This window comes from Cucurbita moschata, unplaced genomic scaffold, assembly GCF_002738365.1.
Source record: "Cucurbita moschata cultivar Rifu unplaced genomic scaffold, Cmos_1.0 Cmo_Scf00037, whole genome shotgun sequence".
NCBI lineage: Eukaryota > Viridiplantae > Streptophyta > Magnoliopsida > Cucurbitales > Cucurbitaceae > Cucurbita > Cucurbita moschata.
The window spans coordinates 1,829,138-1,845,133 of record NW_019268553.1 but is presented as its reverse complement, the minus strand read 5'-3'; the positions used below and the strand labels follow the sequence as shown (position 1 = coordinate 1,845,133).

General features: G+C 36.4%; 4 protein-coding genes across 8 annotated transcripts in view; 1 reads left to right on the top strand and 3 right to left on the bottom strand.

The window, feature by feature from the left end:
- Positions 1-2,982: 2,982 nt before the first annotated feature.
- Positions 2,983-3,354, bottom strand: LOC111431827. The gene has a single exon (XM_023068528.1). It carries the CDS (start codon positions 3,352-3,354, stop codon positions 2,983-2,985), a length of 372 nt encoding a protein of 123 aa, XP_022924296.1.
- A 2,976-nt stretch (positions 3,355-6,330) lies between these two features.
- LOC111432148 (protein NPGR2-like) lies at positions 6,331-11,358 on the top strand. Of its 4 annotated transcripts, none has more exons than XM_023068970.1 (6): positions 6,331-6,790; positions 7,915-8,188; positions 8,538-8,790; positions 9,041-10,257; positions 10,476-10,629; positions 10,749-11,358. In XM_023068970.1, exons 2-6 carry the CDS (start codon positions 7,994-7,996, stop codon positions 11,066-11,068), a joined length of 2,139 nt encoding a protein of 712 aa, XP_022924738.1. In that variant the 5' UTR covers positions 6,331-6,790; positions 7,915-7,993; the 3' UTR covers positions 11,069-11,358. The 4 variants fall into 4 exon arrangements, with proteins under 4 accessions (XP_022924738.1, XP_022924737.1, XP_022924736.1 ...); XM_023068969.1 differs by having other exon boundaries at positions 6,331-6,794; XM_023068968.1 differs by lacking the exon at positions 6,331-6,790 and adding an exon at positions 7,155-7,451.
- Positions 11,359-12,033: 675 nt separating this feature from the next.
- On the bottom strand, positions 12,034-13,080 carry LOC111431774 (50S ribosomal protein L28, chloroplastic). The gene is made up of 2 exons (XM_023068478.1): positions 12,731-13,080; positions 12,034-12,464 (listed from the first exon to the last, which is right to left on the bottom strand). The coding sequence occupies exons 1-2, from the start codon at positions 12,942-12,944 to the stop codon at positions 12,232-12,234; spliced, it is 447 nt and encodes a 148-aa protein (XP_022924246.1). The 5' UTR covers positions 12,945-13,080; the 3' UTR covers positions 12,034-12,231.
- Positions 13,081-13,408: 328 nt separating this feature from the next.
- The window catches only part of LOC111431937 (multiple organellar RNA editing factor 2, chloroplastic-like), a 4,319-nt gene continuing 1,731 nt past the window's right edge, over positions 13,409-15,996 (bottom strand). The window contains exon 4 of one of the 2 annotated variants that reach the window (XM_023068664.1): positions 13,409-13,914. In XM_023068664.1, coding sequence (XP_022924432.1) covers positions 13,772-13,914 — 143 coding nt within the window. In that variant the 3' untranslated portion in view covers positions 13,409-13,771. Of the gene's footprint in view, positions 13,915-15,005; positions 15,994-15,996 lie in introns of those variants that run through there. The other variant, XM_023068665.1, reaches the window with a different exon arrangement.

Sequence of the window (15,996 nt, the reverse complement as noted above, 5' to 3'; positions counted from 1 at the left end):
GCTAAAAAAAAAAAAAAAAAAAAAAAGGTCAAACAAACCCATATTGTTGGATTTCAATTTGGTCCTGATTTTGAATGGCAATAATTCATTAGTGATGTTAATATACATTTGATAATGGAAGGTTGGTAGTGTTAATTAATCCCCATATCCACTGCTTTTCTTTTCAATCACTTTAGGAACTGCAGCAGCCAGCAGCCCCATTTTGTGCACCATTTTTTAGGGCTCCTCCTGCCATTGCCTCTTCTTAGTATTGTTTTGTAGGTTGAACAACATCACACATTTCAATTCTTTTGCTTAACATGTCACTACAATACCATACCACTTTTGATATCATTATCACTCCCCCGCTAATTTCTAAATAGAAAAGTATACGAGTGAAAATAAAATATGTTAAAATGACATGTGTTATTCAAGACAAAGTGACTTGTTACTAATATACAAATAATATACCTTTTTTTTTTAATTCTCTAATGGTACAATTGCAAGAGAAGGTAAAAGTGGTAGGTGCACTCGTAGAATGTTTGACCTAGAAAATATGTGACCGCTCGAGTAAAGAAATAATACACGAATGAACTATTGAAACCATGTTTGAATAAGAATGATTTTGATAGTTACTACTTATACCAATAAAGTGCACGTTTTTTTTCGGAGACTCAATCATGGTAATCGTGTTTGTGGAGATCTGCGAGTCAATCATGGATACTTTAACTAAGTGGGGTGGGCGTTGTGTAGTACTATATTTAGCTGAAGCTGTCCTCAGCATTTAGAAAAATTGAGAATCAAAAGCTTTAACCAATTAGGGTTTAGAGAGGAGGAAACCTGAGCAGTGTTTGTTAGTGGGGAACATGGAAGAAAAAATAAGAGGTGCCAAATAATTGAACCCCAACACAACTCATTCACCACAAATGGAACACACCCAGGCACCCATATCTCCCACTCAACTCCGACCAAAACAACATAGTTCAATGAATAAGACATCGACAGGGTCCATTAGTGAACCCTAAAAAGAACCGCAATTGGAAATGATTATTTCCAATAATCTTACCATTTATGGTTCAAGAAAACCTGCCAATGAGCTACCGGAAGTGATGATGATAGTGCATTCCATTCAATTTTTTTCCCCAAAGGAAAAGGAGAATTAATTAAAATAATAATAATGTATTTTTAATTGAAATTAAATGGGTAAATTATGATTTGTTTGGAGTTCCCCTGCAATTTCAATGAGGGCCCAGGATTGTATGGGCCTTAATTGTGGGCTTATGAATATAAATAGCCCAAAAAGGCTTTATTCTAAATGAAATGGAAATGTGTGTAAGATGTATATATTTATATATAAATAGAAAAAATGGTGATGGTGAAGAATATAATTAGTGATTTTGAAGGTAACTAAAACTTAATTAGTTGAAGAGCATATAATGATTTTGTACAAGATTTGGAATGATAACAATTAGTAGTCAATCCTTAAAAATTGATTAATCATAATATGAGTAAGGAAAAAGTTATGGATTTATCATCACAATTGATTTACACCATCTTAATTTTTTTTTTTTTTTTTTTTAATAAAACTTATTCATTGCCTCCTTCAATCATCCAAGTGTAAGCTTCAATCAAAACTCTCTTTCTTTCGATCTCACACCGTTTCAATTATCAACCCGACACATTGTTTTTTTTTTTCCTTCTAGATTTTCCTTCAAAGCTTTAAAACACGCTTACTTGGGTGAGCTTTCCACACTGAATGTTTCGTTCTCTTTTCTAACCGATGTGAGATTTCTGAGTTTCTCTTTAAGGTGTTTTTTCTTCCGGGATTTCCCTCAAGGTGCTTTTTCTTCCGGGATTTCCCTCAAGGTGCTTTTTCTTCTGGGTTTCCCCTCAAGGTGTTTTTTCTTCCGGGTTTCCCCTCAAGGTGCTTTTTCTTCTGGGTTTCCCCTCAAGGTGCTTTTTTTTTCTCGGTTTCCCCTCAAGGTGCTTTTTCTTCCGGGATTTCCCTCAAGGTGCTTTTTCTTCTGGGTTTCCCCTCAAGGTGTTTTTTCTTCCGGGTTTCCCCTCAAGGTGCTTTTTTTTTCTCGGTTTCCCCTCAAGGTGCTTTTTCTTTTGGGCTTCCCCTCAAGGTGCTTTTTCTTTCGGGTTTTCCCTCAATGTGCCTTTTCTTCCAGACTTCCTCTCAAGGTGCTTTTTCTTCCGGGTTTACCCTCAAAGTGCTTTTTCTTCCGGGCTTCTCCTCAAGATGCTTTTTCTTCTGGGTTTCCCCTCAAGGTCCTTTTTCTTCTGGGTTTCCCTCAAGGTTTTAAAATGTATCTAGCTTTCACACTTTTACGATGAATGTTTCGTTACTCTCTTCAACTAGTGTAATAGAAAGGTGTTTAACCCATAATCCAATAAATTCAGGATACGCAACCCAAACCATAAAAATTTGTGTATAATATACTTTTTAAAATTGAAAATTTAAGGAAGAAAATTTAAAAAGCAAAGAAAGAGAGACAAAGATTCGGCATGCATGCATGTTCTTCCTTGTTGTTCCACTATACATAACGACAAAAGCTGCTCTGCTTCATCTTTTTTAATGAATTTTATTCACTTTTAATATCCATTCCCACATTCATTTCCTATATTTGTCACCGCCAATTGCCCCTTGTCATCCATGCAAATGCCCTTCACATTTCCACACATAAAAAAATAATAACAATAATAATAGAGAAAGAAAAAAATTTGTAAATAATAAACTACAGAACAGCTCATAATTTGATATATATCCTCATCCATTCTCAACAAACACAAAAAAGAAACAGAACCCACCACAGATCTACTAATCTACCACTTTCCCTCTGTTTTTTCCGGCCGCCGGCTGTCGGAAACTCATCGCACAGAGTTTTCAGTCACAGCCTGTGTCGTCTCATGGTCAATAACCTCGAAGACTCGGTCAAATATGACGTGGACAAAAAGTTAATCAATAGGATTTCGCCATGTGTTCGCGATTTGGTTGTGTTACTTTTGAAGCCACCGACCCAGTTGGGTCGGGTTCACGATTTCGGGTATATGACCCCCAGTAGTCTTCAAAATGGTCGCCACCTCAGTGTAGCTCTGAATCTGATGCTCTTTCTTCAAGATCTCTGGCGGCGCCGCTTCCGACTTCGACTTCTTCCACTGAGCGGCGGCGGATGGGATTGCTTCGGCTCGACCCGGGTTAAACTCCCGGCCCAAGATGGTCCCTTTTGTCAGAAACTCATAAGCCATGTACCCGGCTAATAGCCGATTCGAAGAAACTGGTGGCTCACTGGCTTTAAGAGCCGCCGGCTCCTTTCTTTTTCTGGACGGCCCAGCCGGTAGCAGCCCACGGCTGTGGAAATGGAAACTCATTTCGTGCTCTTTATTAAATGCCACGTAAACCAGGCCCCAACGAACACTCGGATTCAACGGTGGCAGAACCGTAGAAAGTTGATGTCCTCAGGGGTAAAATCGTCCAACAAGATTTTGTAGTTTTTTTTTTCCCCTCTTTTATGGGAACAATTTGGCGAAAGGGTAAAAAGGGAAAGAAATGAATAATAATGCTAGGGCTTAAAAATGGGGATGACGTAACTTAAGGCTAAAAGGGGAAAGGATTGAAAGCGAATAAATTTTTAAAGGAAAAAATAATTTAAAAAAATAAAATACGATTTTTTTTTTTTATAATTGGGAATGAAAATAGGGGAAAGGGGTCAATGTTTGAATGAAATCGGATCCAGATGGTGGCGGATGGAACCTGAGGGCACTTGTCGGATCGGTGTACGGACGGTGGTTTTACCAGCGGCGCCACTCGGCCAGCGGCGGAGTTGACGACGGACAGAGAAAAATACCGTTCAGATTACAAAGAAAAAATCAGAACGAGAGAGAGCAAGAGAGGAGGAGAGAGAGTGAGGAAGGGAGAGAATGAGGCGAAGGCGAATTCCCTGGTTTTATGTAATAGAAGTTTCCAATTATACCCCTTCTCCAGCAGTGAAATATCCGAAATACCCTTGGAAAATGTCACTCCCTCTATTTCGTCCTCAATCTTGATCCATGCGCTTCAGCGGAGCCGTCCCTTATATATAATATTATATATTTATTTATTTATTCGTGTTTGATTTTTCACGCCAATAATTCAGCCCAAATAATCCGTTTTATTGTTTGATGTCCTCTCGACCATTAGAAATATTCTTTAACTAAAAGAAAATTTATCTAATTTATGTAATTTTCTAAAAAAATAATATAACAAATAAGGGTATGAAAATGTTCATGTAAATGATAGCTTGGCATATTTAAAAAGAAATAAAAAAAAAAAGTAATTATTATTACTTTTAAAGTAAAATGAGTTTTATAATTTTTAAAATTCTTTGAGTTCATTAATGGATAGTTTGTTGTTAAATAACATAAATTTGTGAATGAGTTTAGGATTATTTTTCACCAGTTTAGTTTTTAGTTTTTTAGAACGCATGGTTACTAGCATGATTTTCCTCTTAATAGCTAAGGCGTGACTAAAATCTTAATATATTTAAAAGTATCAGTGAAAAATTGAATATATTGATTATCCAATAACTGCACCAAATAAAGAATAAAAAAAAAAAAAAAGCACATTATTTTATTTACCACTATATCTTTCTTAATAGCTATATTTGTCCAATGAATATCACTTTATTATTAAACTAACAGTATGGATATTAAAAATGATATATAATCCCAATTTGATCATAACCTAAATTATGTGACCTCCAAAATACTTTTCTCCTGCACTTTATTCGGCGAAATCTCAGCCTTGACACGTGGCGTAATTATACACCCAGTCTTATGCGCACGAAACGCATGGAAAATATGACGTTGACTGGTCAAGCCAATCAATATTGGCCACCTCCAACTCATGCCACGTAAGAATCAAAATGGTCTTAATCAAGCCTGCACCGTTGGATTTCGTCGTGTTCAAAACCACCATCTTCAGCGAACGACAACGCCTGCGGGAGCTTTTTGCCTTTTTAACTTAAAAAATTAGGAAATGCTTTTTTTTAATTAAAAAAATACAAAAATAGTAAATAAATCAGCCAGGAGTTTTTTAATTTAGAAACATGCGTGGCGGCTGGCGCCGTTTAATAATTTACAACTTTTTTTTTTTTAATTGTTTGCAACGTTTTTTTCACGAAATTAATTTCTAAAAGTTTCGATATTATTTAAGGTGATAATGATTAATTTTTTATTTTAAAATTTTGAAACTTATTATCACAACTTACCTATACAAATTTATTTATTTTTAAATTATTTACTCACATTAATGCATTAAAATGCATTTAAAATCACAATGCCTGTATATTAAATTTAACAATAAAACAATTTTTTTTTTTTTTTTTTTTTTTTTTTTTTTTTGTAAAAAAGAAAGATTAAAATCGAAACCATAAAAACATAAAAATAAAAAAAAAGCATTTGGTTTACAAACTTTCGTAGAAGTAACTGTTAGCCGATCAAAGTGAATGATGAAAGTTCCACGTCGACTAATTTAAGGAATGATCATGGATTTATAACCAAATAATACTCTTTCCATTTATGTTAGGCCTCTTGGGAAGACCAAAGCAAAACTATGAGAGCTTATACTCAAAGTGGACAATATCATAGCATTGTGAAGAGTCGTGTTCAACTAACATGGTATCAGAGCTATGCCCTAAACTTAGTCGTGCCAATAGATTGATAAATTCTCAAATGTCAAACAAATGACTCCAAAAGAAAAGAAGTTGAGCCTCCTCGAAGACATAGTAAAAAATGATTGAGACTCCAAAAGAAAAAGGAGTCGAGCCTCGATTAAAGGGAGGAGTCGTACTTGGTGTTGGATGATGAAAATCCACATCGACTAATTTAGGGAATGATTATGAATTTATAATAAAAGAATACTCCATTTTTTACTCACATAGGTAGGTGAGATCAAAGTTTTATCGGGCTAATAGATGATGATGTAGGCTCATTAATATTGGTGACCCGAAATCTGGCCCAATTTTTGTTGGGCCCAACTTTTACAATCTTGGCGACCCGAAATCGGGCCCATTTTTCGTTGGGCTAATAGGTGATGTAGGCCCATAAATCATGATGATTGGCAATCAATGTTACAAAAGGTTGAACATGAAAAGTTTAAGGGCCTCTTTGGTATAAAATTAAAAGTGGAAGGACTTAATAGCAAATTTTAAAAGTGTAAGCACTTGTCAGACAATTATAAAAACTAAAAGGACTAAACGTGTAAAATTAAAATTTAAGGGGGCAAGTATGCAATTTGAAGAAACATTATATGAAGGGAATTGAAGTTTAATAAAGAGGTGAAAGCATATGTGTGTTCACTAAGAAAGTTCATCCATAGAAAGAGCTTTAAAGAAAGGAGATGTGGTTGCTCTGCTTTTTATACCATCTTTTTGGGAAGAGATTTCAATTGGAGGAGGAGGAGGGCAGCGCGGGTTGATGGAGGGGCATCAAATCGGGATTGCCAATATTCCATTCCGATCGCCATTGAAGACAAGAAAAGGCAGCAGAAAAGATGAAGAGTTCAGGGATTTTGGCCCTACTCCACTCCCTTTACTCCCGCGCCTGCAATTCGAACCAACTAACCAACCAACCAACCAACACAAGCATTGTGAATCCTGAATCGAATTGAATACTCAATTGAATGCGGATTCAATTCAATTCAATTCATTAATGGCGACTGCCATGAGTTGGCTTGTGTGAAGCGCTTTTGCATTTAGTAGCGCCATGTCTGAGCCGGATGTCCTTCCCCTTAATCATTTCAATGGGGAACAGCTTGTCCTCCACTTTGGTAGGTAAGTAACTCTATTTTACTTTTAATTATTGTTACTTTTGCTATTTTCTAATGCTATTTGATTGCCAATGATTCGTTCCCAAACTCATCTTTATTCATACTTTTCGGTAACTCCGAGCTAAGCCGTTTTCACGATCTTGTTTTTGACCTCACTCTTAAAAATACTTTGCTCTAATTTTACACTTTCTTCCTTGTTTTATGGTGTGCATGATGATGAAATGGAGAGTAAACAAAATGGCACTGAAACAGTTCCTTATGTATTCCGGCAATTGTTGACTTCTAAGGGAGGGGTTTCCAAATTGGGCCCTGCATATTAAAATATAAATACTTTGGCATGAGATGTGACATCTTTTATTGATTAGAAAAATTTAGAACAAAATCATGCGTATTGTTCAAACTCGGGATTCCAGCCTGTGCTTTGACTTTGAATCCAAATTTGTACTGTCCGTAATGAAAAGAAGGATTAAAAAATAAAACCCAGAAAGAGAGTACAGTCATTGGGACCTCGGATTCTTACTGAGGAAGATAAGTTTGATGGCCTTTTCTTTTTGAGCGAATTGGAGAATGCACGGTGGAGTTGATGCTTCGTGGGCTTGGTCGATCACTTTTCTTTGTTGATGTTTCTCTGATCGCATTGCCTCTCCTCCACGATGCTTCTGTGGGTTTCCCTTTCTTTCTTCTTCTTCTTCTTTTTTAGCTTTAGTAATCATACAATTTTGCTGCATTATGATGTCTACTTAGAGTGAGTTCCAGTTCATTTTGTCATTCTTATGTTTTTATCCATAATTTTCACCATTTCCTTGTTCTTCTCCTGTTATGTATTTCTTTCTATGGAAAGAACTGATGGGTTCCAATATGGTAGTAGTTATTTTAGAAAGGATAATTGAAAGAACAAGAACTAGAAACTGCTAACTGGGGATTGAGTTTACTCTTCTCAACTTTTGAAGTCATTCATTTTTCAAATTGCTAGAACATTTTGTGGTCTGTATTTTGCACTGGTTGTCGAAAGAACCTTGTAGTACGAGGCTTTACTGAATGGGAATTGGGCGTTTTATCTTACTGGAACTTGTTTATAAGAATTCCTTATCTTTTTTCCACTTTTATTCCATCTGTTTTTGCAGATCTTCAGGTGGAATGAGCGCATGAGCAAAGGCCTGGATTAACCAACAAATTTTTGGATTCAAGAGTAAATTCAGGAAGATGATAAATTGTATTCGTTCAGGGGATCAGTTAAGAGTAGATGAAATGATTCACTCATCAGATTCTCTGGCAACTCGAGATTATTCAGCTAGTGGCTTTTCATCCCGAACGGGTGAGGTGGAACCAAAGGTGGATAATGTCAACATTGAAGAAGCTGAATCATCTCTTCGTGAGAGTGGCTATCTGAATTATGAGGTTTGTCTATCGTCAATTATGAAACCACTGTTTAATGAAAGAGGCAAGAAATTCACTGGTTCTTGGTATAGGATTAGATCATTCTGTTTTTTTGTTGAGGACATCATCTGAAAAAAGTACTTTCATGAGGCAGATCTGTCAACTAAACAGATTGAGGTGTTTACTCAACTAAAGTTTGGGTCTGTACAAATTCTTCAAATTTTGCTTATAGATTCAATCCGACCGTGTACAACCTAACGTAATAGAAATTATTCTGTTTGAAAACACATTGTAGAGGGTGTCTAATTATATTAGAAATGTTATGCTTTCTATTGATGAAACTGAGCTACAGTACCTTTTAATTTTCTAGGAAGCACGAGCTTTACTAGGAAGGCTGGAGTATCAAAAGGGAAACATAGAAGCTGCTCTTCAAGTTTTTGAAGGAATAGATATTGATGCTGTAATTTCCAGGATAAAATCTTCCATTTCAACGAGATATGAACAAAATAGACGCCAGTCACAATGTGATGTTGTGCCTACTATGTCGATGCATGCCATTAGTTTACTTCTTGAAGCTATTTTTCTGAAAGCAAAGTCATTACAGGGTTTAGGAAGGTTTGTAGGTATTTTCTCTTCTCTCTCTCCCCCACCCATGTTAGGAAGCACGAATCTCCAAAATGGTATGATATTGTCCACTTTGAGCATATGCTCTCATGCCTTGCTTTTGGTTTCCCCAAAAGGCCTCAATACAATGGAGATGTATTCCTTACTTATAAACCCATGATCAACCCCTTAATTAGCCGATGTGGGATTTCCCACCAACAATCTTCGACAATATATTCATAATCTTTCCTTTTTGTATATGATCTGCAGAGGCGGCCAAATCATGCAAACTAATTCTGGACACTGTTGAATCTGCTTTACCAGAAGGCTTACCTGAAAACTTTGCTATTGATTGTAAATTGCAAGAGACACTAACGAAGGCTGTTGAATTACTTCCAGAATTGTGGAAATCTGCCGGGTCTCCAGAAGAATCAATCTTGTCATATAGGCGTGCCCTTCTCTATCAATGGAATCTGGAAATGGAGACCAGAGCAAAAATAGAAAAAGAGTTTGCAATATTCCTTCTCTATAGTGGTTGTGATGCAAGTCCTCCCAATCTCCGTTCACAGATGGAAAGCTCATTCGTGCCAAGAAGTAATATGGAAGAGGCCATTCTTCTTTTAATGGTTCTGATGAGAAAATATATACTTGGATTGATTGTATGGGACCCCTCAATAATAGAGCATCTCTCGTTTGCTCTGTCTATTTCAGGGGGATTTGGTGCTTTAGCTAATGAGGTTGAACAATTGCCTCCAGGAATTATAAGCAGAAAAGAAAAATACTGCAAATTAGCTCTTTGTTACTATGGGGAAGGTAAAAGCTTCATTGCGTTGAATCTTTTGAAGAACTTCTTGAGTAACATAGAGAATGTAGACTGTCTACTGGAATTGTTGCTGGCTTCAAAGCTCTGTGGGGAAAATTTGGTCTGTCTTGATGAGGGGGTGACATACACATTGAGAGTGCTTTCGAAGCTGCGTGGTAAATGCATTCAGATGGCTTCGGTGGCTAATTGTTTACTTGGCGTGCTGTTGTCGGTTATGTCCAAATTAGTCGCTTCCGATTCTCAGAAAGCTCTGAAACAGTCTGAAGCGCTCAAGGCGCTACAAACTGCTGAGCAGCTGATGAGACAAAGAGATCCATTCATTGTTTATCATCTTTGTCTTGAATATGCTGAACAAAGGACGCTGGATATGGCTCTATACTACGCAAAACAGTTAGTGAACCTCGAGGTTGGCTCTAGTCTGAAGTCTTACTTACTCTTGGCCAGAATATTGTCTGCCCAGCAACGATTTGTCGATGCAGAGACTGTACTCAATGCTGCTCTTGAGCAGACAGGGAAGTGGGAACAGGGGGAACTCTTACGAACTAAAGCTAAGCTCCAGATAGCACAGGGCCAGTTAAAGAATGGTATAGAAACATATACTCAACTTCTTGCTATAATTCAAGTCCAGACCAAAAGTAGTGGCGTTGGAAAGATGCTTTCAAAGGTAAGGGATTCGAATTTGGACAGATCAAAGCTTCTTCTTGTGATCTTATTATATGATCGTCTAATGACTTCACTCTAAATTCTGAAGAGATTTCACTGAGAATTAAGATTGGTATCGGGCGCCTCGCTTGGAAACTGAATATACTTGTCTTTTAAGACATGATTTGGTGCCTTTGTTAACAATTAATTCATTTATTCCTTTGTTTCACCATCATACAGGATGTGAGAAAATCTGAGAGAAGTCTGGAAATTGATACATGGCATGACTTGGCCAATATCTACACAAGCTTGTCTCAGTGGCGGGATGCTGAGATATGTCTGTCAAAATTGCAGAAAATCAATCCGTATTCTGCTTCCAAATGGCATTCCACAGGTAAAAAACATCATTCGTACTTTGTAGCTCCATCCAAGCATCAATCAAGAACATCCTCGAACCCTGATATCTTTAATTCAATGTTCGATAATGAATTCATAGCTTGATGAATCTGGTAGGTTTACTGTATGAGTCGAAGGGTCTTCCACGAGATGCTTTGCAAGCATACAACAAAGCATTGGACATTGATCCTGGCCATGTTCCCAGCTTGATATCCACTGCCAGTCTTCTCCAACAGCTAGGTGGGAGGCAGTCATTTCCTGTTGCAAGAAGTTTGCTAACCGACGCCCTTCGACTTGATCGAGCAAACCCTTCTGCTTGGTACAGTCTCGGGCTGCTGTATAAAGCTGATGTTGGGGCGTCTGCGCTGGAGGTTGCTGAATGCTTTGAGGCTGCATCTCTGCTTGAAGAGTCAGCACCGGTTGAACCTTTCAGATGATGAACACTGGATTGGTTTACATGTAGAGAAGTGGGAATTTGCTATCCTAATTCTAATGTTTTACTCAATATCTTTCCTGCTGCATTTTATTTTTCAGGATTAGGAACTTTAGTATTAGATGATTGCCACAAATTAATGTGTAAATAACAAAGTCTTCTAGCCAATCTTCTTTTTTGTGTTCTTTTCCTTTTTTCTTCCCTCCCTTTTCTTTTGTAGAAACATCAGCATTAGAATTTACCAGTTTGATCTGTAAAGCGAATTAATGAATCATTGTTTGTATATTTTGGGGCACCAAATATTAGTATTTTTATATGATAAATATATTTAGCAAAAACAATTCGTTTCTTTTAGTATAACAAGTGGGTATGGAGATTTAGCACTTACCACCGGTAAAATAAGAGAGCTCTCTACTCATTTTCATCCAACATTAAATAACAACTTTCATTCATTCTCAATCTCTTTATACTCTGTTTAAAACGTTTAGGTTTTTAAACACTTAAAAAGACATTCCAAACGAACCCTTGAACTGGTTAGAAATGTAATGCTTCTCTTCGAGGTCATAGAGACGATTCAAAGAGGCATATGAGTAACCAAAATGGGTTGAAATACTTGGCATCTCTTAGCTTACTAGTTTTGCACATCACAGAGAAGGATCTTTCTCCTGTGACAGCAAAATAAAATATACCCACAGGGCTATTACTTGCTTCATCAACTACAGCACACTGCAGCCGTTCTTGGCTGTTCTCAAGGGCAATGGAAAGATGCAGAGATCAAATTTGAGGTTTTAGAGTCACCTAAAAGTGATGCCTAATTTGATGATAGCCTGTTCTTAGAGCCTGGCTTTGCAGCTCTCTACACTATCTATCAACAAATCTCTACTCTCTTGATCTAATCTTTAACTGAGGGACATGTCCACATAGAGAAAATCAGTGTGGCTGGACTTCTAAAAAAGTGTATCATTCATGAAACCCAGAAAGGAAAAGGGATGGATTTCAGCTTCATTGCCAAATGGAGGAAAGCAAAGATACAAGAATAATTTGACATAAATGAACAGATTACTAACAACAAGAATAGGCAAAAACCAGCAGGATACGACATGGTTGTGCAATTAGACAAATCTTCCTCGAAGTCTAAGAGTAAAATTAAAGGCATGAATTATGTAATCATTCCTTACGAAGATCAATTCCTGCTTTCTTAGCAACAGCATCGAGTCCATTCTTCTCAATGGTCTTCAAAGCCTTTGTTGACAAGCGTAGTTTGACAAAACGCTTCCCGGCTTCCCACCAAACCTTCTTGTATTGAAGATTTACAAACTGCAATTTCTTGGTCTTGTGGTTGGAGAAAGAAACCAAGTTCTTCTTGTTTGCTTTCTTCCCAGTAAAGGGGCAAACTCTACCTGAAACAGAAAATGACCGAACGAAGTTTGAGATGATTCCCAATTCGCACTCAAAAAAACAGCTACGAATCAACATTCCAACGCAACTGGTTAAACAGTGATTAAGAAAGCAATCAGGCATCTGGCTGATTTAGAAACCTAATTCAAATACAAAATGGTTGAGATGAAGAATGAGAAAAGAACATCCAGGCATGAAATCAGAGCGCAAAAGGGTCGAACACAATCATATACCAGAAAACAAAGCATAGTAAGGAAGAAGGGATTACGAGCAACAGGTTGAAGCGCAGGTCTGAGAGGAGCAGAAATGGGTGAAGCGGAGATCAGCGAGTGGTTGGAGGAGATTTTGATGCCGCTCAATTGAGAAGAGAGAAACCCTAGCTCGGGATTGGCTTTACTTCTGAAGTGAAGTTTCGATGACGACGCCGCCATTACACCGGAAGAACAGACCGGCGTAAAGCCTAAGACTGCGGAAACTGCCATTGTTTCTGAGCGGAGTTCTCTGTTATCGTTATCTCTGTAAGTTGAGAAGCCTCTGGTTTTTGTTTCTGAAGGAGAAAGGGATAAGCTTTCTGGTGTTGGGCTGGATAATGCTTTCGTAATTTTGAAAATATTATATATATAATATATATATTCAAGAGAAAAACATAAAAGTTTTTAAAAAAAACCACTTTTTTTTTTTTTTTTTTTATCATTTTTAATAAAAAAAGATCTAAAATCTTAAGTTTCAAATATTAAATCAAGGAAAGAATGAAAAAATTATAAGAGATATTAAATAATAATTAATTTTAATATATCTTTGACATATTCTATAAAATTTCTTCATTTTTCAGGTTATTATGATATAAAAAAGTTGCTTTTTATAACTTCATTAATTATTTATTATAATAATAATTATTTATATATTATTCATGAAGGATATGTTGTAGCAAATTATAGAAAGCACAGAAATGAAACTTCAAAGGCTTAGGCAAATCCAGCATCATTGCTCAGTTCCTCTGCCCCTACATCATTGCTCAAGTCCACTGCAGAGCTACGTTGTGCCAAAGAATAGTTGTAGTTAATATAAACTTCAAATGTGCAAAGTTTTATCCATGTTCATCAACAACCCAAGTTAACATCTACTGAGCATGACACACTCTTTTACGTAGCAGAGGGATTGATTATATATATATATATATATAGCAAATACTTCAGTTCATTGATTCCAATTGCTGCAAGTTTTCCAATTTGCCTTTCCGTTGATTCCAGATTCCCTTTCCCCTCTCTTCAGTCGTATGCACATCTTCTCAACTTATCGAACGCATGCATCACCTCATGTTTTCTCTGCGTCTCACAAAGCGGGTTCTATCATTATACCTTGGTCTATCTTGAGCTCTTTGTGGCTGTGGCTCCACCCTTCTCTGTCTCTCTGGTGACCTTTGAACTATCTCTCCATTCACAAACAACTCAGCTGCACCCAACACAAACAATGGCATTAATACATCATAATGACTCAAATCATTTATTGACACCTAACAAGATGAAAGTCAATGAAACATGAGCACTCAAAACTAGACATCCTAAACCAACCAAACTACTAGAGAGAGCTCTGCCAAAAGGGAAAACTAATAAATATCATTTTCACTTAATCCTGGAATTTCATTCATTGGAACCATCTCAACTCGTGGACTTTCAACTATTTATGATGCTATTTATAAGCTAACTCGATGTTTCATCTCTACTGATCTGCATCTCCACAAAGTATAAAAAGCACAGAACAGTCAAGAGAGACATTTAATGTAAGTCCATTAGCATTCAAAACTAAACATTGTCTTGAAGACTGATTTAGGTTTGCCAAGATGGACTATACACACATTCATTAAATAACCCGTTGGAGGAGAAATCTCTTTTTCTTTCATACAATCAACCAAAAGATTGATCTTCAACTATTAAATAAATAAATTGAAACAAGCTTTAATGTTTCATCTCTATTGATCTGCATCTCTACAAAGTAAGAAGAGCATAAAACAGTCAAGAGAGGCATTTGATGTAAGTCCATTAGCATTCAAAACTAAACATTGTCTGAAAGACTATTTAGGTTTGCCAAGATGGACTGAAGTAAATTGAAGCAAGCATTGATGTATCATCCCTATTGATCTGCATCTCTACAAAGTAGAAGAGCACATAACAGTCAAGAGAAGCATTTGATGTAAGTCCATTAGCATTCAAAACTAAACATTATCTGAAAGACTATTTAGGTTTGCCAAGATGGACTGAAGTAAATTGAAGCAAGCATTAATGTATCATCCCTATTGATCTGCATCTCTACAAAGTAGAAGAGCACATAACAGTCAAGAGAAGCATTTGATGTAAGTCCATTAGCATTCAAAACTAAACATTGTCTGAAAGACTATTTAGGTTTGCCAAGATGGACTATACACATTCAATAAGTAAACCTGTTGAAAGATGAAAAACAATCTCTTTTATTCAATCCCCAGAAAGCTATTTATCCTACTTTATTTTAACAAAAAAAACTATGATTTGGATACATATACTTACAAAACATTGTAAGCAGGCCTTGTAATGTTTCATCTTAACGGATCTGTATCCCCACAAAGTATAAAGAGAACAGAAGAGTCAAGAGAGACATTTGATGTAAGTCCATTAGCATTCAAAGCTAAACATTGTCCAAAGGACTAATTTAGATTTGCCAAGATGGACTATAAACGAATTTAATAAAACCTATTGAAGAGCAAACTCTCATTCCCTCAACACTTTACCACACCACCGAAACAAAGCTAATAAAGTAGGAACGAAGTCCAGGGAAAAAAAACTGACACTTCAAATAAATTCAATCAATAAGCAAAGTCAATGTTTCATCTCTACTGATCTGAATCTCCACAAAATACATAAAGTTCAGAACAGTCTAGAGTGACATTTGTTGTGAGTCCATTAGCATTCAAAACTAAACATTGCCTACAAGACTGATTTAGCTTTGCCAAGATGGACTTAACTTCTTAAGATGTCGTGATAATATTCATAAAATATGAACAAAATATTAAGGACTATTAATTAAGAACATATATCTATGCATGATAAACATAGATAATGTTAATCTCTACTGACCTGCATATCCAGAAATAATAAGAAATGCAGGACACTCAAGAGTAACATTTATTCCAAGTCCACTAGCATTCAAAACTATACATTGTCTAAGAAACTGGATTAGCTTTGCCAAGATGGACTTTAAGGTCATACGTTAACTTTTTTACATAGGCTCTCACCGTCAATATTTACCGCAACAACAATACTTTTGAACAAATTAGAACAAATTATTATAACACAGGATGTTCAAATGCGGGTCAGTGTACTGTAGACTGGAATAGGATTATGCGCGTCAGTGTACCAAAGAAAGCTATAAATATGCCATCAATTAAAGCCGACAATTTCTTGAAAGCGGCTTATCCAAGATGGTCCTTCTAGAGATAAAGACCATTATCTCTCATGAACTCTTTGATTGGGTTTTTATGAAAAAAAAAAAAAAAAAAAAAAA

What these genes read in the sequence shown, in the direction of transcription:
- LOC111431827 (XM_023068528.1), bottom strand. Translation starts at nt 3,354, where the DNA reads ATGAGTTTCCATTTCCACAGCCGTGGGCTGCTACCGGCTGGGCCGTCC.
- LOC111432148 (XM_023068970.1), top strand. Translation starts at nt 7,994, where the DNA reads ATGATAAATTGTATTCGTTCAGGGGATCAGTTAAGAGTAGATGAAATG. An exon ending in TTGGAAAGATGCTTTCAAAG is followed by an intron (nt 10,258 to 10,475) that starts GTAAGGGATTCG and finishes ACCATCATACAG; the next exon opens with GATGTGAGAAAATCTGAGAG. An exon ending in TTCCAAATGGCATTCCACAG is followed by an intron (nt 10,630 to 10,748) that starts GTAAAAAACATC and finishes TGAATCTGGTAG; the next exon opens with GTTTACTGTATGAGTCGAAG.
- LOC111431774 (XM_023068478.1), bottom strand. Translation starts at nt 12,944, where the DNA reads ATGGCAGTTTCCGCAGTCTTAGGCTTTACGCCGGTCTGTTCTTCCGGT. An exon ending in TGCGCTTCAACCTGTTGCTC is followed by an intron (nt 12,465 to 12,730) that starts GTAATCCCTTCT and finishes TTTCTGTTTCAG; the next exon opens with GTAGAGTTTGCCCCTTTACT.